Genomic DNA, 12393 nt, shown 5'->3' with positions numbered 1-12393 from the left:
AGGCCTTAGTGGTGGCTGGGAGAACCTACTGTGCTACTGGTCCTCTCTCAGGAGGCCCCTGTACTCCCAGCCTCAAGAAGAGCACTGTCACCTGGGAGTCACGCTCAGTGCCTGCCTCTCCTCTAGAAATGGGAGAAATGAGAGAAAGCGCAGAGACACAAGGTAGGCACTCCACACACTGTGTCACTAGCCTGAAACCCCTGACCCCAACACCAGACCCTGCACTGTTAGGCACTTTCATCCTAACCGTGGGATGTTCTTGCATCCAAGTACAAGGGGGGCCTCCATTTCTAGGTGCAGCCTCAGGCGTGCAGACACGGAAATAGAGACCCATGGGATGTGCACTGGTATAGTTTAACAGATGTCAAAAACGCTCTATTATTAAACACTAAATGAATTGTTAGGAAATGCTAACAACTGAATGTTTGTGTCCCCCAAACACCTCCGCAGAAGCCCTGACCTCAGTGGGATGGCATGAGGAGAGGGCAGAGAGGAGAAAGGAGAGGCCCTGAGTGAGGCCATTGCGAGAAGGTCTGCGGGCCGCCACAGCGTGCTCAGACTTCAGCCTCCAGAACCAGGAGCCCTAGCAGCCTGTCGCCGAAGGCTGGGCCTGTAGGGTCTTGTGAGGGCGGCCCCACTACTGAGATAGGAATTGAAGATAAAAGAAACAGATGTGGGCATGTATAAAACTCAGAAACACAATGTCAAGAGAAATAAATCATGTTGCAAAGAAAATACACATACAATTATACCACTTACATACATGTTTAAAACACAGTGACCATCTGTCCTCCCGTGATTATACAAACGTGCACAGTAAGGATATGGGACCAAGCGAGGCTGGCACTCACCAACTTCATGATGGCAACATGATGACCTCGGCAGGATGGGGTGGGAGCTGTGGTGGGAAGGGGACTTTAGCTTTCAGATGTATCCAGAACTTCTCACTTTGTTCACTTTTTTTTTTTAAGATTTTATTTATGTATTTGACAGACAGAAATCACAAGTAGGCAGAGAGACGGGCAGAGAGAGGGGGAAGCAGACTCCCTGCTGAGCAGAGAGCCCAATGTGGGGCTCGATCCCAGGACCCCAATATCATGACCTGAGCCGAAGGCAGAGGCTTAACCCACTGAGCCACCCAGGTGCCCCTCAACTTTGTTCACTTTTTAAAACTTACATAATGATCACTCCTCCTGGTGTACAGGTCTATAAATGTTTGACACATGCACACAGGTGTGTAACCATGACCACAGTCACAATGTGGTTCAGAAGTCCCTGAGCACACTGTCTGTGCTCAAGCCTTCCACTACCCCAAATCCTGGCCACAATTCATGTTTTCTGTTACCATCTGTTACCATGCAGAATGTCCCATAAATGGGTTCATAACCCACGAGCCCTTCTGAGTCTGGCTTCTTTCAGTCAGCATGACACGCCCAAGAGTCACCTGTGTTTTGGGAGTAGCAATAATAAATTTTTTACTGCCATGTACTTAATTCTACTGTATGGATGGACCCCTTTGTTCATCCACTCACTACCTGGAAAACGCAGCTTGTTTCTAGTTCTTGGTGGTTTTAAATAAAGCCACTATACATATCTGCTCACAAGTATTTGTGGAAACATGTTTTTATTTCCCTTGGGTAAATACCTCAGAATGCATCTGCTGGGCAAATGCATGTTTCACTTTGCGAGAAACCGCCAAACCACTCACCCAAGGAGCTGTGCCGCTGTGTTCCTGCTGGCAGTGTCTGGAAACTACAGCTGCTCCTCATCCTCCCCAGCACTTGGTTTGATAGAATTTTTAAAGTTACCTTTTTTTTTCCCCTAAGATTTTATTTATTTATTTGAAAGAGAGAGAGATCACAAGTAGGCAGAGAGGCAGGCAGAGAGAGAGGGGAAAGCAGGCTCCCTGCCGAGCAGAGATCCCGATGTGGGGCTCGATCCCAGGACCCCGGGATCATGACCCGAGCTGAAGGCAGAGGCTCAACCCACTGAGCCACCCAGGTGCCCCTAAAGTTACCTTTTAATTGTAGCTATGCTAATAGATGTGGAGTGTATCCTGTGTAGCATTTCCCTACTGACTGGGTATTTTCATGTGCCTTTTGTCTGTGTACCTTTCGTAGCAAAGTGTCTGTTAGGATCTTTTGGTTTATTCTGGGGGAGTTCTTTGTGTCGTTATTGAGTTTTGAGATTTCTTTATATATTCTGGTTAGAAGTCCTTTGTTAGGTATGTAATTTGCAAATATTTGCTTGCAGTCTGTGGCTTGTCTTTCATTCTCTTAACAGTGTAGGAGCACAAAAGGGTTAAATTTTGATGTAGTTCAACTCAACTTTTCTCTTTTTTTAAAAAGATTTTATTTATTTGTCAGAGAGAGAGAGCACACAAGCAGGGGGAGCAGCAGGCAGAGGGAAAGGGAGAAGCAGACTCCCCGCTGAGCAGGGAGCCTGATGCAGGACTCCATCCCAGGACCCCGGGATCGTGACCTGAGCCAAAAGCAGACGCTTCACCGACTGAGCCACCCTGGAGTCCCTCAACTTTTCTTTCACAGACCATTCTTTTGGTGTCATATCTAACAAGGCTTTGCTTAACTCAAGATGACAAAGATTTCCTGTTTTCTTCTAGAAGTTTTAAAGTTTTAGGTTTTACTTTCAGTGGATGATAGGTTTTTATCTATTTTGTAATTTTTATAAATTACTTAGTATTGTTATATAATTTTTATATAACATGCAAGGTGTATTTGAGCTTTCTTTTTTTGCAGATGGACGTTTGATTATTCCAATACCACCTGCTGAAAGACTATCCTTTCTCCACTCAACTGCCTTTACATTTGGGTCAAAACTTGCCATATCTGTGCAGGTCTATCTTGGGAGCATCTATTCTGTGCAGTAGGTTATTACGTACCTATTCCTTTGCCGGTATCAGTCTTGACTATAGCTTCATAGTAAGTCTTGGTATCTGACAGAGCAAGTCCTCCAACTTTGTTCTTTTTCAAAATTGTTCTGAGTATTCTAGTTCTTTTGCCTTTCCCTCACATGCTTCTGCTTACAGGGGCCCCTTTCCTCAGTTCTTCTAGGCAGAAAGAGGGGGGTTTCTCTTAAGGGTTTTTGCTGTCTGTGCAACTCACAGCACAGCCCCACAGTGGATACCTGGCCTATGGTCAAAGCTGTGGGAAAAAGAGATTTTAAAGATTTTATTTATTTATTTGACAGAGAGAAATCAGAAGTAGGCAGAGAGGCAGGCAGAGAGAGAGGAGGAAGCAGGCTCCCTGCTGAGCAGAGAGCCCGATGCGGGGCTCGATCCCAGGACCCTGGGATCATGACCTGAGCCGAAGGCAGTGGCTTAACCCACTGAGCCACCCAGGTGCCCCGAAAAAGAGATTTTAAAAAATGGAAAACACAAACTTATGTGGGTCACTACTCCAAGTTTCAACTACCCTTCCCAATCTATCGGCTTTGCATTGTTTTCAGTATTTTATCCCAAGTTTTTACCTGTCATCAGCAAGAGAGAAAGGTGGCTTATGCCATGACGGCCAGCACTGAACTCTAACACTTTATTTCTCAAAAGGGAGAGACTAGGGGAAAGGGGGTGAGCAAGGAGGGTGAAAAATTTCATGCCAAAAAATAAGACAAAAAGTTACATGTGTTTTTTAGGCACTGACTAATTTTGGGAAACATTATCTGCTATATTTTTTTAGATTTTTTTTTTGTTTAAACTTTCTCAAATATTATTTTTAAATAATCAGAACATGTTAAATATAGACACAAAAATCCTCAATAAAATGTTAACAAATGGAATCCAGCAATGTATAAAAAGGGCTGTATACCATGACCAAGTGGGATTTATTCCAAGAATACAAGGTTGGTTTAAAATAAAAAATTAGTGACTGTAATATACCACGCCAAAGGAACAAAAAAACAAAACTACACAATCATCTCGACAGATGCAGAAAAAGCATCTGACAAAATCCAATACTTCTCCATGATAAAAACATTCAACAAATTAGGAATGGAATTCAGCTCTGTCAATCTGATAGATGGTATCCACAAAAATCTCACAGCTAACATCACACTCAGTCGTGAAAGACAGACCACCTCCCCACCCCTGCCCCAGATCAGCAACACCATTCAACACCATACTGTTAAGGTTATATCCAAAGCACTCAGGCAAGAAAATAAAATATAAGGCATATATATTGGAAAAGAAGTGAAACTATCTCTGTTTGCAGGGGGTGTGATTTTACACAAAGACAATCCTAAGGAATCCACACAAGAAAACTATTACATCTAATAAATGAGTTCACTAAGGCTGCAGGAAACGAGATCAATATAGAAAAATCAACTGCATTTGTATACACTCGCGAACACCAATCTAAGAAAAACTTCTGAAAACCATCACATTTATAAGAACATTAAAAATATTAACAAATTAACAAAGGAAGTGCAAAACATTGTTGAAAGAGATTGAAAAAGACTGATGTAAATGAAAAGACATCCAATGGAAGGACTTAATATCATTATAATGGCAATACTTCCCAAACTGACTGACAGACTGAATGCAATCTCTAGCAAAATTCCAACTGCCTTCTATGCAGAATAAGCTGACCCTAAAATTCATATGGAATTTAAGGAACCTTTGACTATTTACAGAATACCCAAAACAATCTTGAAAAAGAATAAAGCTGGACAACTACCACTGCTTCATTTCAAAACTTACTATAAAGCTATGGTAATCAAAAGTGCAGTGCCAGCACAGGCCATATAGATCAACAGAGGAGAACTGAGAATTCAGAAACAGACCACTATATTCATGGTCAACTAGTTTTTGATAAGACTGCCAAAACCACTCAATGGGGAAAGAACAGTCTTTTCCACAAATAGTGATGAGACAACTGGATATTCACATGTAAAAGAATGAATGTGGGGGTGCCTGGGTGGCTCAGTGGGTTAAAGCCTCTGCCTTTGGCTCAGGTCACGATCCCAGGGTCCTGGGATGGAGCCCTGCATCAGGCTCTCTGCTCAGCCGCGAGCCTGCTTCCCTTCCTCTCTCTCTGCCTGCCTCTCTGCCTACTTGTGATCTCTGTCTGTCAAGTAAATAATAAATAAAATCTTAAAAAAAAAAAAGAATGAATTTGGATCCTACCTCATACCATATACAGAAATTAATTAAAAATGGATCAAAGACCTAAATGTAAGAGCTAAAACACCGGGAGGAAATCTTCATGGCCTTGCATATGGCAAAGGACTCTTAAATATGACACCAAAAGCACAAATAATAACAAAAACAGGAACTGGAGTTCATAAAAATTTGAATTTTTTTTGCCTCAAAGGACACTATTAATAAACTGAAAAAATGATCCACAGAATGAGAGAAAATATTTGCATATCATATATGAGAAAAGTTTAGCATCCAAAATATATGAAGAGCCCTTACAGTTCAACGGTAAAAAGACAACCCAATTCAAAAATAGGCAAAGGATATGAATATACATTTCTTTGAAGAAGATGTATTATTAGCCAACAAGCACATGAAAAGATGCACATCATCACTAGATTACATTAGAGAAAAGTAAATCAAAGTGATAAGATAATCATCCTCCAAGACAGCTATAATAAAAATAATGACAAATATTGGGGCACCTGGATGGCTTAGCAGGTTAAGCCTCTGCCTTCGGCCCAGGTCTTGATCTCAGGTTCCTGGGATTGAGCCCTGCATCAGGCTTTCTGCTCAGCAGGGAGCCTGTTTCCCCCTCTCTCCCTGCCTGCCTCTCTGCCTACTAGTGATCTCTGTTGAATAAATTAAATCTTTTTAAAAAATTATAGGCTATTTTAAAATAAATTTATGTATTTTTTTAAAAATATTCATTTATTTGACCAAGAGATAGAGAGCACAAGTAGGCAGAGTGGCAGAGAGAGGGAGGGAGAAGCAGGCTCTCCACTGAGCAGGGAGCCTGATGCAGGACTCGATCCCAAGACACTGGGATCATGACCTGAGCTAAAGGCAGCCATTTAACCGACTGAGCCACCCAGGTGTCCCAATTTATGTGCTTTTAGTAGGCCCCCATACCCAATGTGGAGCTTGAACTCACAACCCGGAGATCAAGAGTCTTAGACTCTACTGACTGAGGCACCCAGGCACCCTTCATGGGGTATTTTTTAAAGCAGTTTTAGGAGGGAAACTGAGCAAAAGTAGAGTTTCCATATATCTTTTCAGCACTCCCCCTCCAATTTCCCATTAACATCTCACATTAGTGGTGCAATTGATGAGCCATACTGTTAACATCATTAAGTCCATAGTTTACATTAGAGTTCTACAGGTTCTGACAAATACAAAGGTTCTGACAAATACATGACTTGTATCCACCATTACACTATCATCCAGAAATTTAACTGCCCTAAAAATCCAGTGTTCCCCCTATTTACCACACCCTCCCCCAGAAACCCCTGGCAACCATTCATCTTTTTACCATCCCGAGTTTGTCCTTTTCCAGAATGTCATGTAATTGGAATCATACAGTATGTGGCCTTTTCAGACTGACTTCTTTCACTAAGTAATATGCATTCAAGGTTTTTCCACGTCTTCTCATGGCTTGGCAGCTCATTTCTTTTTACTGCTAATAATCCATTTTATAGATGTACCAGTTTATCCATTCCAAGGTACTCTGAAGTACATTTTGATTAAATCCAGGTTAACTGTTTCTTTTATTGGTTGTGCTTTAGTGTCATACCAAAATATGTCACTTTTCCTAAGTTTTATGGTTTCAGGTTTCACATTTAGATTTATAATTTTTTGGTATATAATACAAGGTATGAATCAACATTTTTAAACATAAAGATATCCAATTTTCCAGCCTCATTTTTTGAAAAGACTACCTATCTTTTCAATTACTTTTATTCCTTTGTCAAAAATCAACTGAACTGGGGCGCCTGGGTGGCTCAGTGGGTTAAGCCGCTGCCTTCGGCTCAGGTCATGATCTCAGGGTCCTGGGATCGAGTCCCGCATCGGGCTCTCTGCTCAGCAGGGAGCCTGCTTCCCTCTCTCTCTCTCTCTCTGCCTGCCTCTCCATCTACTTGTGATCTATCTCTGTCAAATAAATAAATAAAATCTTTAAAAAAAAATCAACTGAACTTGTATGTACTTGTGAGCCAATTTCTGACTATTCTGCTGCAGATTTACTTATGTACCTCTAATCAGTACCATACTACTTTGATTACTGTGGTTTTATAATTAGCACTGTGGTCAATTAGGCAAAGTAAGTCATATAACCTGCCCTTGTTCAAACTCATTTGGAGGATTCTACTTCCTCTGCAGTTCCAAATTAATTTTAGAATCAGTGTGTCCATTTTTACAAAAAGTCTGCTTGGATTTTGCCAGGAACTGCACTGGATCTATAGATCAACTTGAGAAGAATCAGTCTGACTGAATCTCCCAATTTATGAATATGGTGTATTCTCTCCATTTATACATGTCTTTAATTTCTCCCAGCCACATTTTTTAGTTTTCAGTGTATAAATCTTGCATATCTTTTTTTCAGATTTATCCCAAGCACTTAATATTTTTTGATGCTGTTGTAAATGGCATCTCCCCTTCATTTCAACTTCTACTATCTCGCTGGTTATCGAGAAATAATGGGACTTATTTTTTGCATATGGATCTCATACTCTTCAATCTTGCTCAATTCACTTATTAGTACTAGTAGCTCTTTCTGCAGATCCCATTTGTGTGTGTGTTGTGGTTGTTTTTTACATAGAGCAGTGAGTGTCAACTGAGGGTGGTAATGTCCCTTGAGGGATATTTGGCAACGTCTGAAGAGATTTCTGGTTGTGACAAATGACATATGTTAATAGTATCCTGGGGATAGAGGTACAGGTACTGCTTAACGTCCAACAACACACTAGACGACAATGCCACTCCTTTAGTTCAATAAGGAATTATCTGGCCCCAAATATCAATGGTACCAAGACTGGGAAAGTAATATAAAGAATTATGTCATCTTCATAAACAATTTTACTTGTTATTTTCAATCTGGGAGATTTTTTTTCTTGCCTCATTACACACTGGCTAGAATTTCTTCAACAATGATGAGCAGAAGAGGTAAGACCTGACAACTCTAGCTTGTTACTGATCCAGTTTTTTATCATTCCATATGTCAGCTATATCCTTTTCATAAATGCCCTTATTTTATTTTTTAAAAATTTTATTTTTTACTTGAGAGAGAGAGAGAGAGAGAGAAAGTGTGTGTGAGAGGGAAGAGGTCAGAGGGAGAAACAGACTCCCCACTGAGCAGGGAGCCCAATGTGGAACTCGATTCTGAGACTCCAGGATCATGACCTGAGCCAAAGACAGTTGCCCAACCAACTGAGCCCCCAGGCGCCCCAAATTATTTTATTTACTTTTAGAGGGAGAGAGAGAGAATGAGCATGCACATGGCAGGGAGGGGCAAAGGGAGAGGGAGAGAATCTTAAGCAGGCTCCATGCTCAGTGCAGAGCCAGATATGGCCCGACTTTATGACCCTGAGATCATAAACCTGAATCTGAGATCACCCTGAACTGAAATCAAGAGTTGGATAACTGAGCCCCCAGGAGTGCCATAAATGCCCTTAATATGCTGACGAAGCTTCATTTCATTCCCAGTTTGTTGGCAGTTATTTTTATTTTTTTTTAAATTAGGAATGGATGTTGGGTCTCATCATGTTTTTTCTGTCTAGTAAGATGATCCATTTGGTTTTCTTTTTCACTTTGTTAATAGTGTAAATTACAATGACCAATCTTCAAATGCAAAGCCAACTTTGGATTCCTGGGATAAACCTCATTTTGTCATATTGTACTATCCTTTCTGTGGTGTTGGATTTAACTTGCTAAAACATGTTTAAAAAATTTTTTTTTCTATCTATATCCACAAGAGATATTAGTCTTTTTTTCTTCTTGTAATGTCTTTGTCAAATTTCAGGGTCAGAATTGTGTTGTCCTTATAGAATGGGCTGGGTTGGTTAATACCTCCTTCCTTTGATTTTCAGTTTATGCAGAATTAAAATATTTCTAGTTTTTAACTATAAATTCAATGCTTTAAGAGATATGAAGCTATTCAAGTTATCTATTGTTTTTTCCTTGAGTGACAGAGTCATGGTAGTGTCTTCCAAGGAATTTGTTCCTTTAGTCTAAGCTGCTGAATTTGTTGGCATAAAATGTTCATGTTCTCTGATTATCCTTTTAGCACTGACATCATCACTCTTATTCATGATGTTATTAATTTGTCTTTTTTTTTTTTCTGGTTCAATATGGTCAGGGATTTCTGTATTTTACTGGTCTTCTCAAAGAATCAGCTTTTGTTGTCACAGATTTTGTTTTTGTTTTCTATTTCATTGGTTTCCACTCTGACACTTATTATTTCCCTTTTTGTACTCACTTTGGGTTTCATCTGCTCTTGTTTTTCTTGTTTCTTAAGATGAATGACTGAAATTACTGGTTTGAAACTATCTTCTAGTATTGTTTTGGCTACATTCCACAGATTTTAAAATGTTGCATGTTTATTTTCATTCACTTCAAAATTTAATTTTCCTTCTGACTTCTCCTTTGGCCCATTGGTAATTTACAAGTGAGTCATTCAGTTTCCAAGTATTTAAAATTTCCAGATACCTATCACTGATTTTTAACTTAATTGCATTGTGGTCAGAGAACATATTTGTTTCATAGCCCAGAATATGATCCATCCTGGTAAATGTTCTTTACATACTTGAAAACGTGTATTTTGCTGGTATTGGGTAAAGTGTTCCATAAATGTCCATTAGGTCAAGCTGGTTGATGGTATCATTCAATTAGATCCTTGGTGAACTTCTCCATGCTTGTTCTATCATATACTGTGAAAGGGTTATTGAAATTTCCAACTACAATCTACAACACCCATTTATAATTGGGTTTTGATTTTTTAAAAATCTGGTTTTGCTTCATGTATTTTAAAGCTTTATTATTAGGTGCAAAACTAGAATTGTTACAACTTTTGATGAATGTACTGTTTCATCCTTAGGAAATGACCCTCTTAATTTCTGGCAATATTCTTTTCTGTGGAATCTACAGAGGAAGAGGCTTTCAGATGAAGACCATAAATTCAGTTTTAAACATGTATACAATGAGATGTCTAACAGAGGTCTAAGAGTTTGGAAGAGAAGTGTGGTGTGGAGATTGAGCTAACATGGTCTCTGCCGTGCCAGGGTATAAATATTTATGAAATAAAAACGTCTGAGTAAACTCTGGTCTCTAAAGTAATTACACTATTTAAAACTCTTTCTACCTGATCTTAGGTCATATGAGGATAAACTCATGGCCTCCAAATTCAAAGGAACCCGCAAACTCTACCATGCTTTCTACTGAGTTATGCATTAAGTTTTTTACATCAGCTATTTTGTATCTTTTCCACACTGCTTAAACCTTAGCTTTCTTACCCCCCTTCTTGTTTTCAGTAGATGTTTTGTTTCACTCATTCATAGTGAAAATAGAAGGTATTAGAGAATTCCTTCCCTTTCATTCCAATAAACACACAAGGTTACCTGCAACTGCAAACTATCTTCCCTCCCTCCCTTTGGTATGAAAAGTGTTTGCCTTGCGCCCAAAGTGAATGTTACTCTCACTATGCTCTGGATGTCATTCCCCTCCTGTCTTCCGGGGACTTTTAGTCACTCTTCCTCTTTCTGCTGTAACCACAAACTTTCTCTCTGCACGGACTCCCTCCCATCAGCTTCAAGCTGCTCAAAAACTTCCTATCTTGAAGCATCTCAACCCCACACCACCCTTCTAGCTCCCACACTTCCTTCTCCATAGCCAAACCTCTCGAGTCACCGCCAACTCTTTATTTCTTTATGCTTCTTCTCCCCTAACCACTCCAATGAGACTAGTCTTGAACGGTCACAAGACAATCTCCTTGTTGCTAAACCCAAGGTACATCTTTTCTTTCTTCCTCTACTTCACTCTTACAGAGCTTCATGCCTCTGGGAGTGGGGAGCATCGCTCCCTGGCTCCGGCCACGATGCTCCCTTGGTTTTCTCCCTGTTTCCCTGGGCCGCTCCTTCTCCACACGCTTGTCTAACACCAGTTAGAATGTTCTAACAGCCTTCGGTCTGTCTTTTCTCTTCAGCTTGAGACAGTCAGCTGCCGTGCACATGCTGAGGACGTCAAAGACCAATCTGTAGCTTGGCCTCTTTCCTGAGCCCCTATCCTCACCGACCCCAGATGAGGGCACTGCCTGGAGACACCACAACCCGGGGAGCATCCAGCGGCCGCGCTTGCTGGCGCCGGCCGAGTCGGGACACTGCTAAGCACGCTTTCTTGCCCCCGAAAAAGGCAGCGGGGTGGGGGTAGGGGCATTGTGCCTTCTTAACTACGAGGTACCCGTGAAAGGCCGTCCTAAACTAGCACGGTGCGAACGAGGCTACTGTTACCGTAAGGACAGTAACACACGTTTGTCCAAAAGCTCTTTAATAACGTGAAATTCCAGGCGAACTAGGGCGCTGGTTGGGGCTTTCAGACCCGGTTTCAGTCTGAGGACGAATCCGGGGGATGCCGGCGCGAACCAGGCTGACCGCGTCGCTGCGCAGAGGGGGACCGCGTCTCGCTGAGGCGCACCTACCGGGCACCGGGGACGCCCGTGATTCTGGGGCCGATGCGGCCAGTCTGACTTTTCTACACACGCTGGAAACCTGGGGTTCCTTTAACTTAACTTAAGCTTTTCAGGCCTTTGGTAGGAACCAACTCGCCAGGAGCACAAGCCCTTCCCGCGGCGCGCCCGGCGCTACCGACCTTACTCAACAAGTCGCGGGGATGTCCCTGGCTGGGCGGCCGCACGGCACGCTCCTCCAGAGCGGCTCCCCGCGCCGCTCCCGCAGGTCCGAGCACCCTAACAAGTGGCCTCCGCAGACACGGCCGCGCGGGGAGCGGCTAGACGCTGGGCCCAGAGCCCCACCGCTTGCCCAAACGTCCACACTCGGACCCGCGGGGCGCCAGCAGCTCGGCGGCCGGAAGCTCGTCACGAGGCCGGCGGCGCCGCGCAGGCGCAATCCGCGACCGGGAGTCCGCGCACGCGCACCCTCCTGGCGCGGCGGAACTGAGGCGCGGCGTTTTCCCCGCTGCGGCGCGCCCCTGCGGCTACGTCACGGCGTCGGGGCGGAAGATGGTGCAGCTCGGGGCCGGCGGTTACTGAGCGAACCCGGACGCGGCTGGACCCTGAGCTCCCCGCTCCGGCGCCCGCTGCGGGGCCGCGGCCATGTCGCTGCTGCAGTCTGCGCTGGATTTCCTGGCAGGCCCGGGCTCTTTGGGCGGCACTGCCGGCCGCGACCAGACGGACTTCGTGGGGCAGACGGTGGAGCTGGGCGAGCTGCGGCTGCGGGTGCGGCGGGTCCTGGCAGAGG

At 43.0% G+C, this 12393-nt stretch overlaps 2 protein-coding genes across 19 annotated transcripts in view; one reads left to right on the top strand and one right to left on the bottom strand.

The window, feature by feature from the left end:
- Positions 1-11923, bottom strand: part of TMEM175 (transmembrane protein 175) — a 24365-nt gene extending 12442 nt beyond the window's left edge. For 11 of the 12 annotated variants that reach the window (XM_047718561.1, XM_047718562.1, XM_047718563.1 and 8 more), the window contains exon 1: positions 11786-11923. The gene's annotated coding sequence lies outside the window, so the exon portion shown is untranslated. The remainder of the gene's footprint in view (positions 1-11785) is intronic. The other variant, XM_047718572.1, reaches the window with a different exon arrangement.
- Positions 11807-12393, top strand: part of GAK (cyclin G associated kinase) — a 55414-nt gene continuing 54827 nt past the window's right edge. For 4 of the 7 annotated variants that reach the window (XM_047718551.1, XM_047718549.1, XM_047718548.1 and 1 more), the window contains exon 1: positions 12129-12393. In XM_047718551.1, coding sequence (XP_047574507.1) covers positions 12249-12393 — 145 coding nt within the window. In that variant the 5' untranslated portion in view covers positions 12129-12248. The other 3 variants (XM_047718546.1, XM_047718545.1, XM_047718544.1) reach the window with 1 other exon arrangement.

This window comes from Lutra lutra, chromosome 2 (genome assembly GCF_902655055.1).
Source record: "Lutra lutra chromosome 2, mLutLut1.2, whole genome shotgun sequence".
Taxonomy (NCBI): Eukaryota; Metazoa; Chordata; class Mammalia; order Carnivora; family Mustelidae; genus Lutra; species Lutra lutra.
Note: the sequence above shows the minus strand (reverse complement) of the source record. Positions and strands in the feature narration are given on the sequence as shown.